General features: G+C 43.8%; 1 protein-coding gene across 2 annotated transcripts in view; it reads left to right on the forward strand.

Annotated features, from left to right (window-relative positions):
- Nucleotides 1–22,149, forward strand: part of LOC112254678 (retinoic acid receptor gamma-A) — a 65,182-nt gene extending 43,033 nt beyond the window's left edge. For both annotated transcript variants that reach the window (XM_042324508.1, XM_042324509.1), the window contains 7 exons: nucleotides 14,716–14,864; nucleotides 18,768–18,909; nucleotides 19,233–19,396; nucleotides 19,601–19,777; nucleotides 20,164–20,368; nucleotides 21,264–21,422; nucleotides 21,704–22,149. In XM_042324508.1, coding sequence (XP_042180442.1) covers nucleotides 14,716–14,864; nucleotides 18,768–18,909; nucleotides 19,233–19,396; nucleotides 19,601–19,777; nucleotides 20,164–20,368; nucleotides 21,264–21,422; nucleotides 21,704–22,017 — 1,310 coding nt within the window. In that variant the 3' untranslated portion in view covers nucleotides 22,018–22,149. The remainder of the gene's footprint in view (nucleotides 1–14,715; nucleotides 14,865–18,767; nucleotides 18,910–19,232; nucleotides 19,397–19,600; nucleotides 19,778–20,163; nucleotides 20,369–21,263; nucleotides 21,423–21,703) is intronic.
- The last annotated feature ends 3,803 nt before the right edge of the window (nucleotides 22,150–25,952 follow it).

Raw genomic sequence — 25,952 nt, forward strand, 5'->3', positions numbered from 1 at the left:
TTACACTCCTCATTAGACTGGTGGTGTTATTGTAATCATCCGGAAGAGCGACTATCTCAGTATGTGTGTGTGTGTGTGTGTGTGTGTGTGTGTGTGTGTGTGTGTGTGTGTGTGTGTGTGTGTGTGTGTGTGTGTGTGTGTGTGTGTGTGTGTGTGTGAGAGAGAGAGAGAGAGAGAGTGTGTGTTTGTATGTGTGTCCTTATCAGAGTGCTGGTGTTGTTATCATAGAGCTCTCTCCACAGGAAGAGCCAGATTCCATTGGATTCTCTGTGCCCATTCTCACCCTCCAGTTTGTTTGTTTATGTACTTTAGCGTGTGTGTGTGTGACTGTGTATTTATTCATCATCATGTTTGTTTTCTTTCTGAATGACTTCAGATGAAGGATTTAGCTCTCTCTCACAATATGGGCCCCTTGACCTTGTGAGGTGTTAGGAAACTAACAACCAAAGTCAAAATGAAAAGAGTCCTAATGATGAAAGCCTATAACACATTTCAGTGGAGATCTGGGTAACTGATGCAATGCGAATAACAACATAAAAACATAATTATCTAACTTAAAGGTTCATTTGAGGGCAAAACTATTAATGAAAAATGAATAGATGCATGAATAAGTAGGACAGTACGGCTTGACCCAGTAACAACTGAAGCCTTGGGCCCACTCTCTTTCTGGAGGCTTTACCCAGGGTTTGGAGTACAACAGGGCCCTCTCTTTCTGGAGGCTTTACCGAGGCCTTGGAGTACAAGAGGGCCCTCTCTCTTTCTGGAGGCTTTGCAGTACAACAGGGCCCTCTCTCTTTCTGGAGGCTTTGCCCAGGCCTTGGAGTACAACAGGGCCCTCCCTCTTTCTGTAGGCTTTGCCCAGGCCTTGGAGTACAACAGGGCCCTCTCTCTTTCTGGAGGCTTTGCCCAGGCCTTGAAGTACAACAGGGCCCTCTCTCTTTCTGGAGGCTTTGCCCAGGCCTTGGAGTACAACAGGGCCCTCTCTTTCTGGAGGCTTTGCCCAGGCCTTGGAGTACAACAGGGCCCTCTCTCTTTCTGGAGGCTTTGCCCTTAGCTAACACACAACATTGTTTAAATGTTTTCATTTAACTAAGCAAGTCAGTTAAGAACAAATTCTTATTTACAATGACAGTCTACACCAGCTAAACCCAGTGCAATAGTGTGTCGCCCTATGGAACTCCCAATCACAGCCGGTTGTGATACAGCCTGAATTTGAACCAGGCTGTAGTGACGCCTCTAGCACTGAGATGCAGTGCATTAGACCGCTGCGCCACTCGGGAGCCTGTTTAATGCCTGTTTGAGTGAGATGGAGTGAAAGAGAATGGGTGTGAGAAATGAACTGGAGTTGTTATTGTTATGTAGCCTATTTACCCTCACCACTGTATTTCAAATGATAAAACTCTGTCTCTGGACACATGGAGTTTCTGGCATGCTCTTTTGAATATGAAAGATAAGGGGGCCTTGTCATTGAGCTAAAATAATAAGTTCCAACCTAGACGTAATATACTGTAGCAAATGTAAATCCGGGACACTCCAATTAGTATGATATGTTACATTTCATATGGTATGTATTAATTTGTGGATATCAATCATCCATTCCATATAATATGTTGCAAATAAAAATTTGTATTTTTTTCCAAATTGCAATTTGTACAATATGTTACAGATTTTTCAGGGGGTGCTGCATCACCCTCTGACCCCTACTTCCCACGGCTATGCCTCTGATATGCAGTAATGATTTTTTTTAAAGTGGTGTAATAGCCTACACTTTTCTTTATGTTTTAATTATTATGAAAGGCTCATGTTTTACTGTATGGCGTACCCCACTATTTACTCATTTGAGTGCCCCGGATTTACATTTACTATGTTACATTTAGTCTATGAGACCAGGCTGCGAGAAAAGACAGGGAAAATGATTAAAGGTGTTATATTTATCCATTTTATCCAGTTGGCCTACAGACTTTGATGCAAGGCTCTACCCCTTTAGCACCTTTTGTTTTGGTTTAAGAAAGGCGAGTTCAAATTCATGGCCGTAGGCTACACTGTGTGCTGGTTAGTTTCAGTTCTTGCAGGTGAAAGACCTATATATCTTCTTTAATCGTGAAGACACTGGGGTTTCAGGCGCTGTCAGCCCCACAGTGTTTCCCTTAAATGAAGACGGATTATCTGTCAAGGTGAGCAAGGCCACAGCCGGTCTCAACTTGCTTAATACAATTGCCAACTTCTGAAGGGACAGAACAACAACATACTACTTACTATACAATTAGCCTATATTTCAACATCGAAACTATGGGCATTCCTTTGGTAACACGTTAGGTCCTATAGTGTCCTTATTACAAAGTAATTACATTTATGTTTGTGCAAATGTGCATAGTGGCCATCACAACACTTTTCAGTTGAAGAGAACAAGATCCATTTTTCCACGAACACCTTGAACGAATTAAGTTCTGTTTATAAACTAATTCTCTCTTATTGTAGTCTACAGCAGTTGGTTCTCTTCACAAAATACTATCAGTTGTTAGGGAGTTTGAGAAAGAGTGAGAATGAGAACACAGGATATAGACTACAAAAATGTCCTTTGATAGGTGTGGAGTTGTGTGTGGATGGACCTGGCGGTGGAGAGAGAAGAGAGAGAGAGCTAGAGCATTGAGTGTTCTTCTTTAGACCGGTGTTCTGTTTCAATCCTCTGTTCCCAATAACTGGCGAAGAGGTGTAATTCCCCCATTATATTCACACCGGTTAGCCCTCATTGTTTCTCTTTCAGATGGATGAGCTAGCTATGACTCATCCTCACCTTGCCAAACTCAAATTTGATAACGTAAATATTCGGAAGGCTGTAGGTCTTTCTCATATGACACCAGCAGAATAGAATGTTTGGCCTACAGGAGAGCACAAAGTATCAGCACTAGTATCAACACAGCCAACCTGTGTGTGGAGGATCCATCCAGGGGGTAGATTGGAATAGAGTCTCTGTCACAGCGTGGAACTTGATCATGTTACTTCTCTAAATTCTCATAATCTGGGATAGGCATTCAGGGGGCCCTGGGGTGTGTGTGTAGGGGTTTGTGTGCATCTGTGTGTATGTGTGTCTGTGTCTGTGTGTGGATATCTTTCCTGTTTTTTGTTGTTTTAATGTGAGAGTTCAAGACCTCTCTGCCTCCCTTTGTTTAAATGTCAGAGGTTATAGAGAGAGCACAGACAGGCCAAAGTCAGGACCTGTGTGTGTGTGTGTGTGTGTGTGTGTGTGTGTGTGTGTGTGTGTGTGTGTGTGTGTGTGTGTGTGTGTGTGTGTGTGTGTGTGTGTGTGTGTGTGTGTGTGTGTGTGTGTGTGTGCGCGCGCGTGTGTGTGTGTGCGCGTGCTTGTGTGTCCCTCGTTGCACAATAGTGGGCTCTCTAAAAAATAAAGAGAAAGGGATAATTTTAAACACTACTGAGTATAAAGTAGGCACTGTACTGTACAATGAAGAAAGCAACACCAAACAAGTGTAAATGGTGTGAAATGGATTGCTAGCGGTGCGTGCTCGTAAGTCACGTCACTCTCTCTGAGTCCTTGAAAGAGCTGTTTCCCTTGCCCTGCAAGGGCCGTGACTTTTGTGGAGTGATAGGTAACGATGATTCGAGGGTGACTGTTGTCGATGTGTTCAGAGGGTCCCTTGTTCAAGCCCAGGTTGGGATGAGGAGAGGGACGGAAGTGTTACAATGTTGTTACATTGATGCTGTTGACCAGTATCACTGGGTGCTGCGGAGAAAGAGGTGGTGGCTTGCTAGGTAGTGGTGCACGCTAGTAGCGTTTAAATAGGTGACATCGATCGCTCTGAGACCTTGAAGCATTTGTTTCCCTTGCTCTGCAAGGGCCACAGTTTTTGTGCAGCGATGGGTTACGGTGCTTTGTGGGAGGCAGTTGTTGATGTGTTCAGAGGGTCCCTGATTCGGCCCAGGTTGGGGCGAGGAGCGGGACGGATACAACACTTACACTGAAGCAACACTGTTACATAGCATTATTTTGCTGCTGTGTGTGTGTGTTCATCTCACTGAATCATGCATACAGTCGGGTCTTTGTCTTGTCAGAATCGATAAACATAATGTGTTCGCCTTTAATTAAGGCCTTTAATTATTCAATTATAATTACAAAAGGCTCAATTAAGAGATGAAACTGCCTGCGGTGACGGGCCAGTAAGAAGAGAGGGATGAAAGAGAAGTGAAGGGGGTTTGATCAGGGATTAACATTTACCCCCTATAATTCCATCACTTCTTCTGTACTCGGGGGGTTTCATCCTTTCAGCAGAGAATACACCAGCATGTCTTCTCTAGGAGTATACCACTAATCCCCTGACTCTCTCTGATTCTCCGCTCTCTCCCCTTGATGTCTTAGCTACATCATAGCTACTGTATGTTAGGAAGCTCAGGTGAAATAGGGTTACAACATGCAACATACAACAATTTCAAAGATGTTATTGAGTTACAGTTTATTTTAGAAAATCAGTCAATAATTTCAGACCCTAATCTATGAATTTCACATGACTAGGAATACAAATATGCGTCTGTTGGTCTCAGATACCTTAAAAAAATGCTACCATTTATCTCATGCAGCGTGACAATGGGCCTCAGGATCTTGTCACGGTATCTCTGTGCATTCAAATTGCCATCGATAAAATGCGTTGTTGTCTGTAGCTTATGCTTGTCTATACCATAACCCCACTGCCACCATGGGGCACTCTGTTCACAATGTTGACAAAAGCAAACCGCTCACCCACACAACGATATACACGTGGTCTGTGGTTGTGAGGCTGGCTGGACGTACTGCCAAATTCTCTAAAATGACGTTGGAGGCGGTTTATGGTAGAGAAATGAACATTGCATTTTCTGATAACAGCTCTGGTGGACATTCCTGCAGTCAGAATGCTCCCTAAAAACTGTGACATCTGTGGCATTGTGTTGTGTGACAAAACAGCACATTTTTGTGGCCTTTTCTTGTCCCCCAGCACAAGGTGCACCTGTGTAATGATCATGCTGTTTAATCAGCTTCTTGATATGCCACACCTGTCAGGTGGATGGATTATTTTGATAAAGGAAAAATTCTCACTAAGAGAGATGTAAACACATTTTTTCACAACATTTAAAAGAAATAAGCTTTTTGTGTGTACGAACAATTTTGGGGATATTTTATTTCAGCTTATGAAACATGGGACCAACACTTTACAAGTTGCATTGATGTTTTTGTTCAACATAGTTTGACTAAAGTGCTATGGCTTCAGGATGAAACAATATGGTTGAAGATGAACTGCAAGGTGAGCATATTTCAATGGACAGGGAGAATCAAACCTACATTGCAGTATTTAGTAAAGCATAAACACACTTTTCCATGGTCAAATAAAAAATGCCAAATACTTTTACACTCCTCACAGGTGTATGTTTTACTTTTCATAATACATTTCCTGTAAGCACAAAGGCAGCAGTTTGTAAAGTAAAAAAATACACAAACATACTAGGGCCAGTTTGATTGAATCTGTCTAAGACAAGGATAGGGAGACAGAGGGAAATACTATTTGTGAGGTAGATGGTAGCTGAGTGGGTTGAGAGGGAGAATGCGAGAGAATACACCCTGTGTGTGTGTGTGTGTGTGTGTGTGTGTGTGTGTGTGTGTGTGTGTGTGTGTGTGTGTGTGTGTGTGTGTGTGTGTGTGTGTGTGTGTGTGTGTGTGTGTGCACGTGCATGTGTGTGTGTGTGTGTGTGTGTGTGTGTGTGTGTGTGTGTGTGTGTGTGTGTGTGTGTGTGTGTGTGTGTGTGTGTGTGTGTGTGTGTGTGTGTGTGTGCGTGTGCGTGTGCGTGTGTCTGTCCCAGCGCTTAGACGGCCATCCCTCTGTGTGCCTGCACAGATTTCACAGGCCGGTGATGGAATTCGTTAATGGCATTTTATAGCCTGACTTCAGTGGGCAAGGGAACACAGTAAATAATATGGGCTGTCCATCCCATGGTGCGTCCACTCCTATGGGTCCTACACATTGTCCTGGGACGCCTTTAGGCTTGCCTTCACATAGTGCCACTGGGCCAGGGCCAGTGGAGAAGGACTCCATGTTACACCCCGTCACTCTCCACGAACTTGATTATTTCTATGTGTAGTAGTAGTAGTGAAGCCTAGTAGTAGTGTATGTTTGAATTGCACTCGAGTTACTAGCTGGATTTTATTCTGATGTGCTATACCAGCCGACTACACAAAATGTATTGATTTTGAGAGACTGATACGTTGATATACTGATAGAGCATTTCACTCTTAAAATGCAAACACAAAGTAGTTGTCATGGATGCAAGTGAGCTGAAATGCCTTGTGGGTTTCGTAGCTAGGTTATTTGGATACTCGAACCTCGCTCAGTCAGATGAGTGATTTAGTAATTGCGATGACTGAACCACTGAAAGTAATGACAAATTGTTTGCCAATTTCATATAGCTCAAACAATCTTCAAAGTAATGGCATTATCTTGGGAAAGCTATTGAGAACCAGTTAGCATGAGGCAGAAGCCAGGCAGCACTGCGTCACCCATTGAAGTGAATAGTCTGTTCCACCTAGTCTTGTTCCATCTTGTTCCATCTTGTCTCAAACTCTTTAATTCCACTCCTTGTTGTGTCATAAGTCTTTCCCATCCATGGCCACAACACATTGACTTCAATGGTTGGATGTTAGGAAACAATGGGAACATTTGGGAATTCGGTAGTGTATGTGTGTGTGTGTGTGTGTCTTAGTGTTGTTGGTTGTCAAGGTGGGTTTAGGAAGGCATGGCTGTTTGAAGAATGGTGTTGGTCATCTGACAGGAAAGTGCTGTGCTGATAGTAGGGCTAGTTCGAGAGTAGTGGAGATGAGGGGAAATGTTGACTCTGTTTCATCAAAAAAATGTGCAAAATAAAAAGGTAGCTTGATGAGGTGTTGTAAAGAAGAAAGGCTGCTTTGTTTGCAGGCCGCTGAATGAGAGGGGCAATCCCTCACACATCAATCTTCCTATCGGGACATTGCACGTGCTGGACAAGAGGTAGCCTATCGAAAACCGCCATCATGTAACTATGAAGCCAAGAGGATATTAACCACAGGTAATTACTATTACCCCCCCCACCACCCACACAGAGAAGCCCTGCCTTCCTGTCTCTGTTAGGAGAAAAACATATGGGAGTAAATATTACATTAAAAACACTGCATCAGATTCTGCACAGTTGTATTTATAGTTAACATATACAATAGTAAGACATTAATTAGGGCTTTCTGAGTGGGATGATTGCACAAACTCATCCTTGGTAGGTGAACTTGCTGCATTAAACTCCACGTTATCTGTCAGTGTGTGTGTGTGCTCTATTTTATTTATTTAACTAGGAAAGTCAGTTAAGAACAAATTCTTATTTACAATGACAGCTGACACCGGCCAAATCCAGACGACGCTGGGCCAATTGTGCAACGCCATATGGGACTCCCAATCAGGGCCAGATGTAATACACCCTGAATTCAATCCAGGGACTGTAGTGACGCCTCTTGCACTGAGATGCAGTGCCTTAGACCGCTGTACCACTCGGGAGCCCACATCGCTGTGTCATTCTAGTAAGGGTGTGATAATTCCTCCCGGATTGTGTGTGTGCATGCATTGGTGTGCACTTGTGTGTTTGTGTGTGACCCCCTCTTTCCTCTGTGTTTGGTGTTTCTGTTTTTATGGAGCCATCTCCTTGACAGTAGCCTGGGTTTATCACAGCCTTTCCTTTCAAAGAGGCTCCCAATGACAGGAAGCATTCCTCCTCCCAACAGGGCAGGAAGGCAGGAGGAGGGAGAGAGGGGTAGGGAGTGGGGGATATGGGACAGGCCTGGCGGGGGAAAGGAGGTGAGGAAGGAGGGGAGAGGAGGGGGTGCAGGTATTAAACGTAATAACGGCTGATGAAAGGAAGTGCCACTGTTCCACATTTGACAGAAATTTAATCTTCCCGCACACACATATACACAATCAGCATATCCTCTCCTGGGGTTCAGGCCTATCTTTTTCCTATAGGTTATCTGTACAAATAGGCCTACCACCATCCATTAAATAATTTCAGACATTCATACTGCCCACAGCATGCTCAGTTCAAAGAGTGAGTGGTAATGGTAGAGGATATGAGTTTGAAGACACACATGGGATTTGTTTTTCCTGTTTGTTGGTATGTACTGAATGGGATGACTGTTAATGTAGTCTCCATTTTCTCCTTCAGATCAGGCTTGGGTGGTGTGTGTGTGTTGTTGTTCCTCTGTTTCACACTGAAAGTAACACTGAAAACCATTACACACATTTCAACATGTTCCTATGTTGAAGCCAACCCACACTCACACACATTCACAAACACACACACACATTCCACAGCACATTCCTGAACATTTTGTGAGGCGAGAAGTTATGTAAAATGTGAATTTGCAAACCAAATGAGTCTTTAGAGACCTGATAGCACCATAGATTGGAGTATGGCCAATTTAAAACTGAGCGCCTACAGTCATGTACTGAGATTCCATAATGTTGCCACAACAGAAATCTCTAGAAAATGCCATTGTGTATTTAAGCAATAATGCCTGAGGGAGTGTGGTATATGGCCAATATACCACGGCTAAGGGCTGTTCTTATGCAAGACGCAATATGCAATCCAAAATGTGCCTCTTTTAAGGACTATTAGAGAAAAATACAAGGGAAGGCAAACGTAAACAAAATCACAAGGCCACTTTAAGAAATATAGACTTGTGTAGATACTCCCTTTGAGAGGGTCTGTCAGCGCCCTATTCCGGCTGAAGCCCAACCCTGAGACGTCTGAGCTGCCCCTCAGACGATGCGTCACACTGTCGCCCACACAACCACGCTGAAGACAGAAAATGAAAGGATCCCTTTATCATGGCATACATTCAACACACTGTGTGTGTGTGTGTGTGTGTGTGTGTGTGTGTGTGTGTGTGTGTGTGTGTGTGTGTGTGTGTGTGTGTGTGTGTGTGTGTGTGTGTGTGTGTGTGTGTGTATATGAACATGTTTAATTATACTTTTGGGGACCAGAAGGCTATTTCTAGCGGCGTTAGGGTTAGTGTTAGAATTATATTAGGGTTAGAATTAGGGTTAGGGTTTAAAGGTTTAGGGTTAAGGTTTAAGGTTAGGAGTTAGGGTTGGGGTTAAGGTTAGGGCAAAGGTAAGGGTTAGGGGTTAAGGAAAATAGGACTTTGAATCAATGTGTCCCCTCACCGCAAGTTTAGTGAAACAAGAATGTGTGTGCGCACATGCGTATGCTGGATATTTCTCACCTGTAAGATCCATATGACATACAGTAACCACCATCATTATTGGGACAGTGATTTATTTTTCTTCTTTTGACTCTATAATCCAAAAGTTTGTTTTTAGTGCAAACTGTCAGCTTTAATTTGAATGTATTTTCATCCATATCAGGTAAACCGTTACAGACTCACAAATATCATACCCCCTCCCCAGAAATGCTAACCTCCCTTTTATTGTTTAGCATGTCTTGGGGGTATGATATTTGTCTGTTTTAGCTTTCTCACTCATCATTATTAAAGATTTATTTTGGATTATCCGTAATCATGGTCCACATTAATGTAGAATCCACATTAATGTAGAAGTGTCTAGAAATATATTATATTCTTATTTACAATAAAAGTGACTCAAAAATGACACAATACATTATTTACCATTTGTTTCTATTGTGCACAAAATAATCTGAAACACAACCAAAACAAACAGCAAATGTATCCAACAAATTTGGATGCATTTGGGTGCTATGAATATGGGAAAAAATAATGAACATTTTACTACTTTAATGCACATAAGTGCATTTATCCTAATACTTTTGATGTCCTAAAATGGGTGGACTATGTACAAAAGGTGCTGTAATTTGTAAACAGTTCACCCGATATGGGTGAGAAAACCCTCAAATGAAAGTTTATAGTCTGCACAGGATCGGACCCTTTTTCAGTTTTCGCCTAAAATGACATACCCAAATCTAACTGCCTGTAGCTCAGGGCCTGAAGCAAGGATATGCATATTATTGATACCATTTGAAAGGATGTTTGTGGAAATGTGAAATTAATGTAGGAGAATATAACACTTTATCATCTTTGAAATGCAAGAGAAAGGCCAATATATGACTTAGGAATCTAGGCACCATTTAGATTTTGGCCACTAGATAGCAGCAGTGTATGTGCAACGTTTTAGACTGATTCAATGAACTATTGAATTTCTGTTCTAAGTGTTGTATCAAGACTGCCCAAATGTGCCTAACTGGTTTAGTTCTGTTAGGCTGTTGGTAGTTAGAATGGTAATGGTATTGGTAGTGGTGATCTTACAAGCAAGGTCAAAGCTAAAGGGTCAGAGTTTTATTCCACCTCTCTACCTACTGGGAGCCCTCTGTTCTCTTAACACCCATAAATTTCACCCTCTCTTTTTCTCTCTTAATTTGTCTCCTCTTCTTTTATTAGATTATTCCCTTTTCTCCTCTTTTTGAAGTCTTACCACTTGTTAAAGGCAGGCCCCAGTGTGAGAGAGGGGGCTGGAAGGGGGTCGAGAAGGAGGGGTAAGGATGGGTAGAGGTCCCCATTTGGGGCAGCGCTGTTCTATCCATTCAAGGTGGCAGCTCCATTTTTGTATTTAAAAAATGATAATAATAAGGGGCAGGGATGCAAGAGTTCAGCTGTTGGTGTGAATGGCTATCCAAGGTGACTGGATCCCAATAAAGAGGTGGTCGGCCTGGTCGGGGGCCTCCTTCCCAGCCCAGACACAGCCTTTATAGGTCAGCTTATGAGCCTGGGCCTCTATTAAACCCTGGCCAGCCTGCGCTGAGGAATTTAGGGCCAAGAAACAAGAGAAAACAGGGGGTTTTGGGGATGGGCATGGGGAGGTGAAGTTGGGGTGACTGAAGGTGAAAGTTGAAAGCCATGTTAGAGAGGATTGGTTTGGGGGCTTGGTCAGTGAATGTGGATAAATGTATGGGTATATGAGCTGTTTGACCATTTATAAATGTATGTGTGTGTGTATATCTATGCAAATATATGCTGATGTGTTTTGTCTGTGAAGTCAGGAAAAAACCCAGTGCATTTGAAGTTATATTTAGTAGCTAGATTGTGCAAAGACCTGAAATAGTCTGATGAAAAAGGTGAAAAAAAATTTTTTTTCCAGACGTGGACAAAGGTTTCGCTCTTCTGGGGTCCATCGGTGTCATGTTGTCTCTGTGTATAAAAATGTTTGTCTGTGTGTGTGTATTTTACGTTGTTTATTTTGCTGGTAGCAGTTGAATGACTTTGCCTGTGGCAAATCAAATGATATTATATTGTGGTGCATTTTCCCCCTGCAACACAGAAGGGAGGGACAGAGGGAGACAGCAGAGTCTCATAAACAATTCAAATTAAATCACATTTTATCGGTCACATACACATGGTTAGCAGATGTTAATGCAAGTGTAGCGAAATGCTTGTGCTTCTAGTTCCGACCGTACAGTAATATCTAACAAGTAATCTAACAATTCCACAACAACTACCTTATACACACAAGTGTAAAGGAATGAATAAGAATATATACATATAAATATATGAATGAGTGATGGCCGAACAGCATAGGCAGGATGCAGTAGATGGTATAGAGTACAGTATATGCACATATGAGATGAATAATGTAGGGTATGTAAACATTATATAAAGTGGCATTGTTTAAAGTGACTAGTGATACATTTATTACATCCACTTTTTTATTATTAAAGTGGCTAGAGATTTGAGTCAGTATGTTGGCAGCAGCCACTCAATGTTAGTGATGGCTGTTTAACAGTCTGGTGGCCTTGAGATAGAAGCTCAGTCCCAGCTATGATGCACCTGTACTAACCTCGCCTTCTGGATGATAGCGGGGTGAACAGGCAGTGGCTCGGGTGGTTGTTGTCCTTGATGATCTTTTTGTCCTTCCTGTGACATCAGGTGGTGTAGGTGTCCTGGAGGGCAGGTAGTTTGCCCCCGGTGATGCGTTGTGCAGACCTCACTACACTCTGGAGAGCCTTATGGTTGTGGGTGGAGCAGTTGCCGTACCAGGCGAAGATGCTCTCGATTGTGCATCTGTAAAAGTTTGAGTGTTTTTGGTGACAAGTCAAATTTCTTTAGCCTCCTGAGGTTGAAGAGGCGCTGTTGCGCCTTCTCCACCATGCTCTCTGTGTGTGTGGACCATTTCAGTTTGTCCGTGATGTGTACGCTGAGGAACATAAAACTTTCCACCTTCTCCACTACTGTTCCATCAATGTGGATAGGGGGGTGCGCCCTCTGCTGTTTCCTGAAGTCCACGATCATCTCCTTTGTTTTGTTGATGTTGACTGTGAGGTTATTTTCCTGACACCACACTCCAAGGGCCCTCACCTCCTCCCTGTAGGCCGTCTCGTCATTGTTGGTAATCAAGCCTACCACTGTAGTGTTGTCTGCAAACTTGATGATTGAGTTGGAGGCATGCATGGCCACGCAGTCATGAGTGAACAGGGAGTACAGGAGAGGGCTGAAAACGCACCCTTGTGGGGCCCCAGTGTTGAGGATCAGCGGGGTGGAGATGTTGTTTGCCACCCTCACCACCTGGGGGCGGCCCGTCAGAATGTCCAGGACTCAGTTGCACAGGGCGGTGTCGAGACCCAGGGTCTCAAGCTTAATGACGAGTTTGGAGGGTACTATGGTGTTAAATGCTGAGCTGTAATTGATGAACAGCATTTTTACATAGGTATTCCTCTTGTCCAGATGGGTTAGGGCAGTGTGCAGTGTGATTGCGATTGCGTCGTCTGTGGACCTATTGGGGTGGTAAGCAAATTGGAGTGGGTCTAGGTTGTTAGGTAGGGTGGAGGTGATATGATCCTTGACTAGTCTCTCAAAGCACTTCGTGATGACGGAAGTGAGTGCTATGGGGCGATAGTCATTTAGCTCAGTTACCTTAGCTTTCTTGGGTACAGGAACAATGGTGGCCCGCTTGAAGCATGTGGGAACAGCAGACTGGGATAGGGATTCATGGTCTGCGCATGCTCTGAGGCTAGGGATGCCGTCTGGGCCTGCAGCCCTGCGAGGGTTAACACATTTAAATGTTTTACTCACGTTGGCTGCAGTGAAGGACAGCCCGCAGGTTTTGGTGGCCGGCCGTGACAGTGGCACTGTATTGTCCTCAAAGAGAGCAAATAAGTTGTTTAGTTTGTCTGGGAGCAAGACGTCGGTGTCCGCGATGGGGCTGGTTTTCTGTTTGTACTCCGTGATTGGCTGTAGACCCTGCCACATATGTCTCGTGTCTGAGCCGTTCAATTGTGACTCTACTTTGTCTCTATGCTGACGCTTAGCTTGTTTGATTGCCTTACAGAGGGAATAGCTACACTGTTTGTATTTGGTCATGTTTTCGGTCGCCTTGCCATGATTAAAAGCAGCACTTTCAGTTTGGCGCGAAAGCTGCCATCAATCCACGGTTTCTGGTTGGGGAAGGTTTTAATAGTCACCGTGGGTACAACTCCACCAATGCACTTGCTAATAAACTCGCTCACCGAATCAGCGTAACATCAATGTTGTTGTCCGATGCTATCCGGAACATATCCCAGTTCACGTGACCGAGGCAATCTTGAAGCGTGGAATCAGATTGGTCGGACCAACGTTGAACAGACCTGAGCACGGGCATTTCCTGTTTTAGTTTCTGTCTATAGGCTGGGAGCAAAATGGAGTCATGGTCAGATTTGCTGAAAGGAGGGCGAGGGAGGGCTTTGTATGCGAGTAGCAATGATCAAGAATTTCGCCAGCCCGGGTCGCGCATTTGATATGCTGATAAAATTTAGGAAGCCTTGTTTTCAGATTACTCTTGCTACAATAAATGCAGCCTCAGGATATGTGGTTTCCAGTTTACGTAGAGTCCAATGAAGTTCTTTCACGGCCGTCGAGGTGTCTGCTTGGGGGGGTGGATATACACGGCTGTGATTATAATCGAAGATAATTCTCTTGGTAGATAATTTGGTCAGCATTTGATTGTAAGGAATTCTAGGTTAGGTGAACAAAAGGACTTGAGTTCCTGTATGTTGTTATGATCACACCACGTCTCGTTAATCATTAGGCATAAACCCCCACCCTTTTTTTCTTTTACCTTTATTTAACTAGGCAAGTCAGTTAAGAACAAATTCTTATTTTCAATGACGGCCTAGGAACAGTGGGTTAACTGCCTGGCAGAATGACAGATTTGTACCTTGTCAGCTCGGGGGTTTGAACTTGCAACCTGGCATTCAAATAAAAAAGACACCCACACACACCATTTAGCTGACAGTCAGTCAGACAGTCAGAGGTATGCTCCACCCCCACTACCCAGTAGTGGAGACACCAATCAAATCTCATCTGCCGATCATGATTTTATCAGTGTAGCCATCTGTCCATCAGCTAATTGTGTCTCTTTCCCTCTCCCCCCATCAGGAAGAAAGAAATATGTTCATGTTCATCCTCTGACATGCAGTGTACCTATTAGCTTCAGTACTGAAATGTGCAGTAAGATAATGTCTATGACTTCTTTGCCCCCCTTTTCTCTCTCTCTCTCTCTCTCTCTCTCTCTCTCTCGCTCTCTCTCTCTTCTCTCTCTCGCTCTCTCTCTCTCTTCTCTCTCTCGCTCTTGCTCTCCCTCTCTCTCTTCTCTCTCTCTCTCTCTCTCTCTCTCTCTCTTCGCTCTCTCTCTCTCTTCTCGATCTCTCTCTGAGCAGCAGTGGAGACCCAGAGCACCAGCTCTGAGGAGATGGTGCCCAGTTCACCCTCTCCACCCCCTCCTCCCCGCATTTACAAGCCCTGTTTCGTGTGCCAGGACAAGTCCTCTGGCTACCACTACGGGGTCAGCTCCTGTGAGGGCTGCAAGGTGAGACACATCAAAACAGAGAGACACAATATACCCAGTCATAAACACCTTCACAAAGTATTCATAGTATTCATACCCTGCCATATTTTGTTGTGTTACAGTCTGAATTCAATTTTTCTCTCTCTGACCCATCTACACAACTACCCCATGGTTAAAACCAAATGTATTGAAAATGAAATACAGAAATGTCTCATTTAGATAAGTATTCACATCCCTTTCCTATGACACTCCAAATTGAGCTCAGGTGCATCCAATTTCTTTTGATCACCCTTGAAACGTCGCTACAACTTGATTGGAGTCCACCTGTGGCCAATTCAAACGTTTGGACATGATTTAGAAAGAAACACACCTGGCTATATAAGGTCCCACAGTTGACAGTGCATGTCAGGAACACAGATGAACAGGAGTGGCATTGGCGAGATGAGGAAGCGCTAGCTGAGGTTGCAGGGGCATGGGTATGGGTTCAAGAAGATGGTGGACAAGGGCAAAAGGAAGAACCTGGGACATATTATGAATAAATATGGAGTGGGGGATTGTACAAACCTTCTGGAAGACTTGCTGAAGGAGAAGATGGCGGACAAGGGAAACAGAAGAAAAGTGAAATATGTCCTGAGTGAATATGAATTGGAGGATTGCACAGAACTTCTGGAAGAGCTAGAAAAGGAAATTGAATGTGACAAGAGTGAGGGTGAATCAGTTGCAGTGGCAGGTGTAGTGACGACAGCCAAGAATGAGTTGAGTTGAGGAAGATTGGTGACGTGTAAAAAGAGGGATACATGCGATAGTAGCTCGGAGATGGAACCTGACGGGACTGTGGACGAAGTACCCACGGTGAGGACTGCCGAGTTCGGGCCTCGTTCCAAGGATGTGAAGAATGATTCTGGCTCAGTGGGAGTGACATTGGTGGAGAGAGTGAATCCTTGCAGTTTGGCTGAAGAGTGGAAGACAGTGATAAAGGAAAATTGAATGAAAAGGGTGAAAGTTGTTAATGAGTATAGGTTTTTGGTTGGAGTAAGGTTCACTAACAATTGATTTTTGGGAGATCTGTTTGAAGTATCAAGGTGGAATCAGTCAGAGGGACCAGAAGTGTTTTTGTTTTTATTTCTTGTGTGTCACAAGAGCAGAAGGAAAAGGCATTAAAGATCAACAAACTACCGAGTTATGAAGTGGAGAGTTTAGATTTTTGTAGCAGAGCACCGTTAAAAGGTGTCGACTCTGGCATCACGTTGGATGTGGAGGCCTCGTGCTTTACGAGTGGCATACAGGAGTAGTTGGAGCACGCCGGCTGAACGGTGTAGTGAATGGGGAAAAGAAGAAAGCCTGTCGGTATTATTGATGTTTGACGAAGAGTATCTCCCTTCACGTGAAGTTGGGATATGTGCAGTGAGAGCTTCTGTGTCCAAGCCGTTGTTTTGTATCAAGTGTGTGCCAAAGGAATGTTGTTGAAGAATCTGAGGCTCTACGATGTTGTAATTGTGATGCAACCATGTTCCCAATTCCCCGGAGAGCCCGGTTAGGGTAAAGGAGTATGAAGTGGTAAGGGTCAGGTCTATACAGCAGGTCTCCTACACAAAGGCACGTGAAATAGTTGAATGAGCGAGGGGAGCTGAAGATATGGCGGTGGATGCTCCGCAGACTGTGGAGATTCAGGGTGTTGTTCAACAGTTGAGGGAAACTGATATGCTGATTGTGAAGAAGGTAGGGTTCATGGTGTTTATCAGAGATGTGGTTTATTGTACTGCACAAACAAACAAACAAAAGAAGTAACTGAACATAATAGTATCTGTGGCTGAAAGGTTTTTGGGGTTTCCAGGACTTCACTGCCAAACATTGCAAAGAATACTGTCTGAAGATGCTCTTCCTTCTCAGACCCCAGAGCCTGTAGGGATGGGCATTGGCAGTTGAATCTGGAGTACATTGAGTTTTTTATTGTTTATTTTGTTAATTATTTGGGCTGATATACAGCCAAAACAGTAGGTGGCGGCATGCAGCTACAGTATTTGTTTGCGGGCGGCAATAATATCAAAGAAGAAGACCCCGCACAGTAGGTGGTAGCAATACACAAATAGTTGTAGTCTGCCATAAAACTTTAAGGAAGAAGATGTGCATGTCAGAGTAGAAACTATACCATGAAGTCCAAGGAACTGTCTGTAGATCGCAGCGATAATTATGATGAGGCATATATCTGGGGAAGGGTATATAACTATTTCTAAAGTGTTGAAAGTTTCAAAGAGAACAGTGGTCTCCATCATTGGAAAATTTTAAAAATATGGAACTACCCAGACTCTGCCTAGACTTGGCCGTTTGACCAAACTGAATAACCGGATAAGAAGAACCTTGGTCAGGGAGGTGAACAAGAACCCAATGAGCACTCTGACAGAACTACAGAGTTCCTTGGCTGAGATGGGAGAACCTGCCAGAAGGACATTTCTCTAAAGCACTTCACCTATCTAGGCTTATGGAAGAGTGGCCAGATGGAAGCCATTCCTGAGAAAAAAGCACACGACAGCACGCCTGGCGTTAGCAAATAGGCAAGTGAAAGTCTCTGAGAGCATAAAGCAAAAGATTCTGTGGTCTGAGACCAGAATGGAACTCTTTGGCGCAATTCTGTAATGGCTTCAGGACAAGAATTGCAAAGTCCTTGAGTGGCCCAGCCAAAGCCCAGACTTGAATCCCATTTAAAATTGGTGGATCGACTTGAAGATGTCAGGTTACTGTTGTTCTCCGTCTACCTTAACAGAGCTTGAGGAAACCCAACACGAGTCAAAGCTGATACAGACATACACAACACGAGTCAAAACTGATACAAACATACCTAACACAAGTCAAAACTGATACAGACATACCCAACACAAGTCAAAGCTGATACAGACATACCCAACACAAGTCAAAGCTGATACAGACATACACAACACGAGTCAAAGCTGATACAGACATACCCAACACGAGTCAAAGCTGATACAGACATACCCAACACGAGTCAAAGCTGATACAGACATACCCAACATGAGTCAAAGCTGATACAGACATACCCAACACGAGTCAAAGCTGATACAGACATACACAACACGAGTCAAAGCTGATACAGACATACACAACACGAGTCAAAGCTGATACAGACATACACAACACGAGTCAAAGCTGATACAGACATACCCAACATGAGTCAAAGCTGATACAGACATACCCAACACGAGTCAAAGCTGATACAGACATACCCAACACAAGTCAAAGCTGATACAGACATACACAACACGAGTCAAAGCTGATACAGACATACCCAACACGAGTCAACGCTGTAATCACTGCTAAAGGGGCTTCTACAAAGTATTGACTCAGTGGTGTAAATAGTTTGAAATATTTCTGTATTTCATTTTCAATAAATTTGATGCCATTTCTATTGTGTATTGTGTGTAGAGAGAGGTGCGGGGGAAAAAACAATGAAATGCACTTTGAATTCCAGGTGTAACACAACAAAATGTGGAATAAGTCAAGGGGTATGATTACTTTCTGAAGGCTCGTTACACAGACAGGATGTGTAACACAAGTAAATACATGACATCTACAGAAAATGCATACACAAACAAACAAGCCAGAAAGTCAGACTGGGGCAAACAGACAGTCTACCATCATTTCTTCCATGCAATGTATCCCTATTCTGAGACATTACACGATGTAAAGACACCTGTGCTGTCCTCTGGTCTAATCTTTATCTAAGGGCATGGGCTGAAATAACCTCCTGTGGCCATGTAGTGAGACATATTCCATCTATGCTCCAGAGATATGGTCTTGTGACCATTAAGGATGTTTTAATGCCTTATTTCTCTCTCTTTTACTCTCTCTTGGTCTGTTGGTATTTCTCTGTCTCTCTCCCTCGGTCTCTCTCTCTCTTCACTCTCTCAGGGATTCTTCCGGCGCAGTATTCAGAAGAACATGGTGTATACCTGCCACCGAGACAAGAACTGTCAGATCAACAAGGTGACCCGTAATCGCTGTCAGTACTGCCGGCTGCAAAAGTGCTTTGAGGTTGGCATGTCCAAAGAAGGTGAGTAACAGTGTATCAGAGGGATGCCGTTACAACCTGTTTTGTCCAGTTTGCCTGCTGGGTAAGTTGTGCTCAAATGTAAAGGTGTGAGGAGATCAGAGACTGTTTGAATACAGAGAGGTTGTGAGAGTGATTGGGTGGCAAAGAATGTGTAAAGGGATCTCACTACAGTTTATGTCTGTAAGTGTGTGTATTGGGATAGCTAGGGTTTACACTGAAATCACAATATGGCCCCTATAAATGGATATTATAAGCACCACCAATCCACCACTTTCCCTTACTCTCTCACTTATCATCGCTCCTTCTTCTTCTCTGTCATGCAGCGGTGCGTAATGACAGGAACAAGAAGAAGAAGGATGTGAAGGAGGAGGTGGTGTTGCTGGAGAGCTATGAGCTCAGTGGAGAACTGGAAGAGCTAGTCAACAAAGTCAGCAAGGCCCACAAAGATACCTTTCCCTCACTTGTCCAGCTGGGCAAATACACTACAGTGAGTCACACACACACACTCACACACACACACACACACACACACACACACACACACACACACACACACACACACACACACACACACACACACACACACACACACACACACACACACACACACACACACACACACACACACACACACACACACACACACACACACACACACACACACACACCTTAGCCCTCTCTCCTATTCCAGAACTCCAGTGCAGACCACCGTGTACAGTTGGATCTGGGGCTGTGGGATAAGTTCAGTGAACTCTCCACCAAGTGCATCATCAAGATAGTGGAGTTTGCCAAGCGCCTGCCAGGCTTCACCACCCTCACCATCGCTGACCAGATCACTCTCCTCAAATCAGCCTGTCTGGATATACTGGTACCTGAACACCTCTCTCCCTCCACCTCCACTCTGTCTGTACTCCTCTCTCCCTCACTGCTCTCTCCCTCTACCTCCACTCTGTCTGTACTCCTCTCTTCCTCACTGCTCTCTCCCTCCACCTCCACTCTGTCTGTACTCCTCTCTCCCTCACTGCTCTCTCCCTACATTTTCACTCTTCTCTCCCACACTACAACCTATCTACTTCTCTCTTTCCCTCACAATGCTCTATCCATACTCCTCTTTCCCTTAACACACTATCAACATGTCACTATCCTCAATCCTTTGCCACTCCCTACAATTTACACACCCCCTCTTCCTCACCCTCCCTTTTCATCATCTTTGTTGTCATTTATTCCCCTAACCTCTCCATCCTCTCCTCTCAGATGCTGAGGATCTGCACTCGCTACACTCCGGAGCAGGACACAATGACCTTCTCCGACGGGCTGACCCTGAACCGGACCCAGATGCACAACGCAGGCTTTGGCCCTCTCACAGAGCTGGTGTTTGCCTTTGCTGGCCAGCTGCTGCCTCTGGAGATGGACGACACAGAAACCGGCCTCCTCAGCGCCATCTGCTTGATCTGTGGAGGTACTACTGTTTGTGTGTGCACGCACATGTCTCAATAATAATATGTGACCATTTTGGTGGCATATGCTCCTAAACATTTTGCTGTGAGACCTATAATTTTCATTTGGGAGAACCAATGCGCCTAGATAATTGTTGTAATGATTTCGCTCTAATGTTGCTTCCGAGTGCCCTAGAGAAAAAAGCAAACACATATTCATTAGCATCATGGTTGTACCATTACTACAGCGAAAACGTCTTGTTTCTTCACATTTTACATTCATTTGCTTACACTTTGTTCAGCCCTGTTACCTAGCTGGCTCGCTAATAACCTGGTAACTAGTAGGCCATATCTGAATAGTTGGGGACACAGAAAGAAAGTTACAGGAATAGATTCTTCAGGAGATCAATGATGATAGCAATGAATGAGTGACTAATCTCTTTCATCTACAATTTTCGATGTAATCTCAGTAGTACAATTACTCTTTTACACAATTTAGAAACCTAACATTCGACAAACGACTTTGTAATTTCAATGACAGGTAATTGTATCAACATTTTTGTATTTTATAATACACATTTATTTACAGGGTTACATATTAGTTTCTAGGGAACAGTATCAGAAGCAGCTAGAATACAGTACATATAGGCCCAGTGTAGGCTATATCTCAATTGGTGCTCCTACATTTTATGTTGTGCTCCTAACTTTTATAAGTTGGGAGCACTAGTGCTACCAATTAATATTCTGAATTTAGAGCCCTGGCTCAATATCCTAGGTACAATACACTTAGCAGACTCTTGCCTCTTCTATTTCCTTTTTTTCTTCTCCCTGACCCTATGTCATTGGCTGCTGACTCTTTTTATACCCATCATTGGCTCTCCCCCTTCCTGACCCAGTGTGATTGGCTCTCTCCCTCAGACCGTATGGACCTGGAGGAGCCCCAGAAGGTGGACAAGCTACAGGAACCCCTCCTGGAGGCCCTGAAAATCTACGCCCGCCGCAGACGCCCCAACAAGCCCCACATGTTCCCCCGCATGCTGATGAAGGTCACTGACCTCAGGGGCATCAGCACCAAGGGTCAGTACAGATAAGGATGTAGTACACAGTACAGATATATAGCACAGCTTAGATCTTTATTCATAACATAGGCTATACTAACACAATACTTACACATAGATCAATATGCATACATAGTAGAGCCTCAGACTCCTGCATTCAATCAGTATTGATAGAGACTTAGCACCCCAAATAATTAACAATGAATAACTGATTGTAAGTCACTCTGGATGGCTAAATGGCTAAAGTGTCAATGTGAATGTAAACTTATGTTTATGCGTGGGTCTCTCTGTGTACTGTAGGTGCTGAGAGAGCCATCACTCTGAAGATGGAGATCCCAGGCCCCATGCCTCCTCTGATCAGGGAGATGCTGGAGAACCCCGAGGCCTTTGAGGACAGCAGCGACTCTGGGGACAGCGCCTCCGCCCCCCCTGCCATCCAAGCCATCAAGAAAGAGAGGGAGGAGAAGAGCCTTGAGGAGGAAGATGAGGATGAGGAGGACGAGTGGGGGGATGAGGAGAGGGAGAGGGGGGCGGACAGCGATGGGGAGCCCTGGGGGGAGGCTGCAGCGGCAGAAGCAGTGTCCCAGAAAGGGGCAACTGGGAGATCCCAGTGAGAGTGACATAGTGATGCACTCTGACCCATTCTCGTCACCTCCTATTCCCCCACCCTCAGACAGACCAACTCTCCCTGTCCTATCCTTACAAGCCCACCAAGTCATCTCCCCACATGAGCAGCCCATCCTATAACAAGGGTCTACTCCAAGACCTAGCTGTTACACCTGTTTACTCCAAGACCTCTGCTGTTACACCTGTTAAACTACCCCCACACCCCTATATATACACACACACACACACACACACACACACACACACACACACACACACACACACACACACACACACACACACACACACACACACACATATATATATATACATGCTGTATACCCATAAGAATTTCCCCTTTGCTCTAGATAGACAGTAAAGTAAAGGCTCTATGTAGTGAACCTACTCTGTCACTCCAGGGTGAAACTGGCCCTGTCTACAGGATCAGTTTCAGGAACTGTCTACAGGATCAGTTTCAGGAACTGTCTACAGGATCAGTTTCAGGAACTGTCAACAGGAACAGTTTCAGGAACTGTCAACAGGAACAGTTTCAGGAACTGTCTACAGGATCAGTTTCAGGAACTGTCTACAGGATCAGTTTCAGGAACTGTCTACAGGAACAGTTTCTTGGGGCAGCAGGTAGCCTAGTGGTTAGAGCGTTCGGCCAGTAACCGAAAGGTTGCTAGATCGAATCCCTGAGCTCACAAGGTAAAAATCTGTCGTTCTGCCCCTGAACAAGGCAGTTAACCCGCTGTTCCTAGGCCGCCATTGTAAATAAGAATTTCTTCTTAACTGACTTGCCAAGTTAAATAAAGGTTAAATAAATCAAATAAAAACAGGTGGAACATGTAGTCTGGAAGAGAAGAGAGAGAAAAACAAGCACTAAATCTCAGAGTTGGGACAAGTGCCACGAGAGATCACTGTGCCAACTATAAGACTGACCATATGCTACTTTACAATGCTGTCTCCACACAAAGAGAAACACAGGAGATCCTAATCTGAATGGCAGCAGCTTGGATTGGTGGACCATATGAAATGCACTCCCCCACTTTCCTTAAGGGCTACTCGGAGTGCAAGAGCATTGACGAAACGACAACTGCAACAACCAAACTCTTATTGTGAAAACCATTCGCCACAAATGCCTTTTGAGAATAGTTTTTTAACATTTTTTTCATTAATGTTTTTCTATTGTATGATTTTCCCCCAAATAACATTCATATTTGAACATATATTCAAGTGTGTTACTATGTATTTTTCTCTGTTATTGTTGTCTCGTTTATGCTTCAGTCATGCTCATGTTTGACGAGCAATATCAAACTAGCGATAGATTCTCAGTTTGTAAGTTGAAAACTCAACTTACAAACGGGCAACTCTCTTCTGATCTTTACATCATCTGTGCTTGTGACTTCACTCATTGGGACAGAGCTTATTGTAGATCTCTGCTCGATGAGAAACAAAAACAAGGATTTGACCAATGGACTATGGCACGTTGCAAGCTATAGTTGTGAGCTACACATATACTAAACACACAAACACACTCCTTTAACGTCTATAAAGGTGTGCAGGGTCAATTTTATACAATTTAATGCCAATGATTTGACTCAGGGTGATTCTAGAGATGGACAAAAACTCACCAGCGTGAATGTTCAAGACAATCACAACAAGGAACTGTGGGGTAGCACCGACGGTTCGCCACTCTCCCCGTTTTCTTCATCAACAAGCCATTCTACAGGGATCTGAATGTGAAAGAGAACTATTGTAGTTTCCCTTTGTTCTCAGTGGAATGCCATGCAGTCTACCAGGGGGATCAGATATCTGGGTGGGCAGAATCCAGTACATACAGTTGAGGTCGGAAGTTTTACATACACCTTAGCCAACTACATTTTAACTCAGTTTTTCACAATTCCTGACATTTAGTCCTAGTAAAAATTCCCTGTCTTAGGTCAGTTAGGATCACAACTGTGAAATGTCAGAATAATAGTAGAGAGAATGATTTATATCAACTTTTATTTCTTTCATCACATTCCAAGTGGGTCAGAAGTTTACATACACTCAATTAGTATTAAATTGTTTAACTTGGGTCAAACGTTTCGGGTAGCCTTCCATAAGCTTCCCACAATAAGTTGGGTGAATTTGACCCATTCCTCCAGACAGAGCTTGTGTAACTGAGTCAGGTTTGTAGGTCTCCTTGCTCACACACGCTTTTTCAGTTCTGCCCACAAATGTTCTATAGTATTGACATCAGGGCTTTGTGATGGCCACTCCAATATCTTAACTTTGTTGTCCTTCAGCCATTTTGCCACAACTTTGGAAGTATGCTTGGGGTCATTGTCCATTTGGAAGACCCATTTGCGACCAAGCTTTAGCTTCCTGACTGATGTCTTGAGATGTTGCTTAAATATATCCACATCATTTTCCTGCCTCATGATGCCATCTATTTTGTGAAGTGCACCCATCCCTCCTGCAGCAAAGCAGCCCCACAACATGATGCTGCCACCCCCGTGCTTCATGGTTGGGATGGTGTTCTTTGGCTTGCAAGACTCCCCCTTTTTCCTCCAAACATGACAATGGTCATTATGGCCAAACAGTTCTATTTTTGTTTCATCAGACCAGAGGACATTTCTCCAAAGAGTATGATCTTTGTCCCCATGTGCAGTTGCAAACCATAGTCTCGCTTTTTTATTGTGGTTTTGGAGCACCGGCTTCTTCCTTGCTGTGTGGCCTTTCAGGTTATGTCGATATAGGACTCGTTTTACTGTGGATATAGATACTTTTGTACCTGTTTCCTCCAGCATCTTCACAAGGTCCTTTGCTGTTGTTCTGGGATTCATTTCCACTTTTCACACCAAAGTACGTTCATCTCTAGGAGACAGAACGCGTCTCCTTCCTGAGCAGTATGACGGCTGCGTGGTCCCATGGTGTTTATACTTGTGTACTATTGTTTGTACAGATGAATGTGGTACCTTCAGGCGTTTGGAAATTGTTCCCAAGGATGAACCAGACTTATGGAGGTCTACAATTATTTTCTGAGGTATATTTCTTTCGATTTTCCCATGATGTCAAGCAAAGAGGCACTGAGTTTGAAGGTAGGCCATGAAATACATCCACAGGTACACCTCCAATTGACTGAAATGATGTCAATTAGCCTATCAGAAGCTTCTGAAGCCATGACATAATTTTCAAAAATGTTTCATGCTGTTTAAAGGCACAGTCAACTTAGTGTATGTAAACTTCTGACCCACTGGAATTGTGACACAGTGAATTATAAGTGAAATAATCTGTCTGTAAACAATTGTTGGAAAAATGACTTGTGTCATGCACAAAGTAGATGTCCTAACCGACTTGCCAGAACTATAGTTTGTGAACAAGAAATTTGTGGAGTGGTTGAAAAACTAGTTTTAATGACTCCAACCTAACTTCCGACTTCAATTGTAGCTGACATCTGTGATTCTGAAACTAGCCGTCTGCTCCCAGCCATAGACGTGGGAAGTAGGTATGCTGAGAGTGCTGCAGCACCCCCTGAAAAATCATCACCACTCCTCCACCTCCAAACATCTTCCCACAGCTATGCTCCCAGCCCCAAACCATGGCTGAGGTAGTGTGTTGATAACAGTACAGCACATTGAAAGTAAGCCATAATTACTAGTGTTATGAGTCAGAATACATGGACTAGATCACTAACACAGGACCAGTTCAGTCTTAGGTCCATGCATTCAATTCAAAAACTCATGTATAGGCCATAGTTACACATATCATTGATGTCAATGAAGTCTCACCCTCATATAGGGATGATCTCGTAGATGAATAAGCAATATTGGAATTATATGCAAAGCCATGAATCAGGAAATGAATGTGTAGCTGTATTTGTGTGTCAGTGTGTGTGTGCACCCACATGTGTCTCTCTGTGTGTGTTTCTTGCTACTTGTGTAACATAATTTAGTGT

The sequence above is a fragment of the Oncorhynchus tshawytscha genome, linkage group LG07 (genome assembly GCF_018296145.1).
Source record: "Oncorhynchus tshawytscha isolate Ot180627B linkage group LG07, Otsh_v2.0, whole genome shotgun sequence".
NCBI classification, from domain to species: domain Eukaryota; kingdom Metazoa; phylum Chordata; class Actinopteri; order Salmoniformes; family Salmonidae; genus Oncorhynchus; species Oncorhynchus tshawytscha.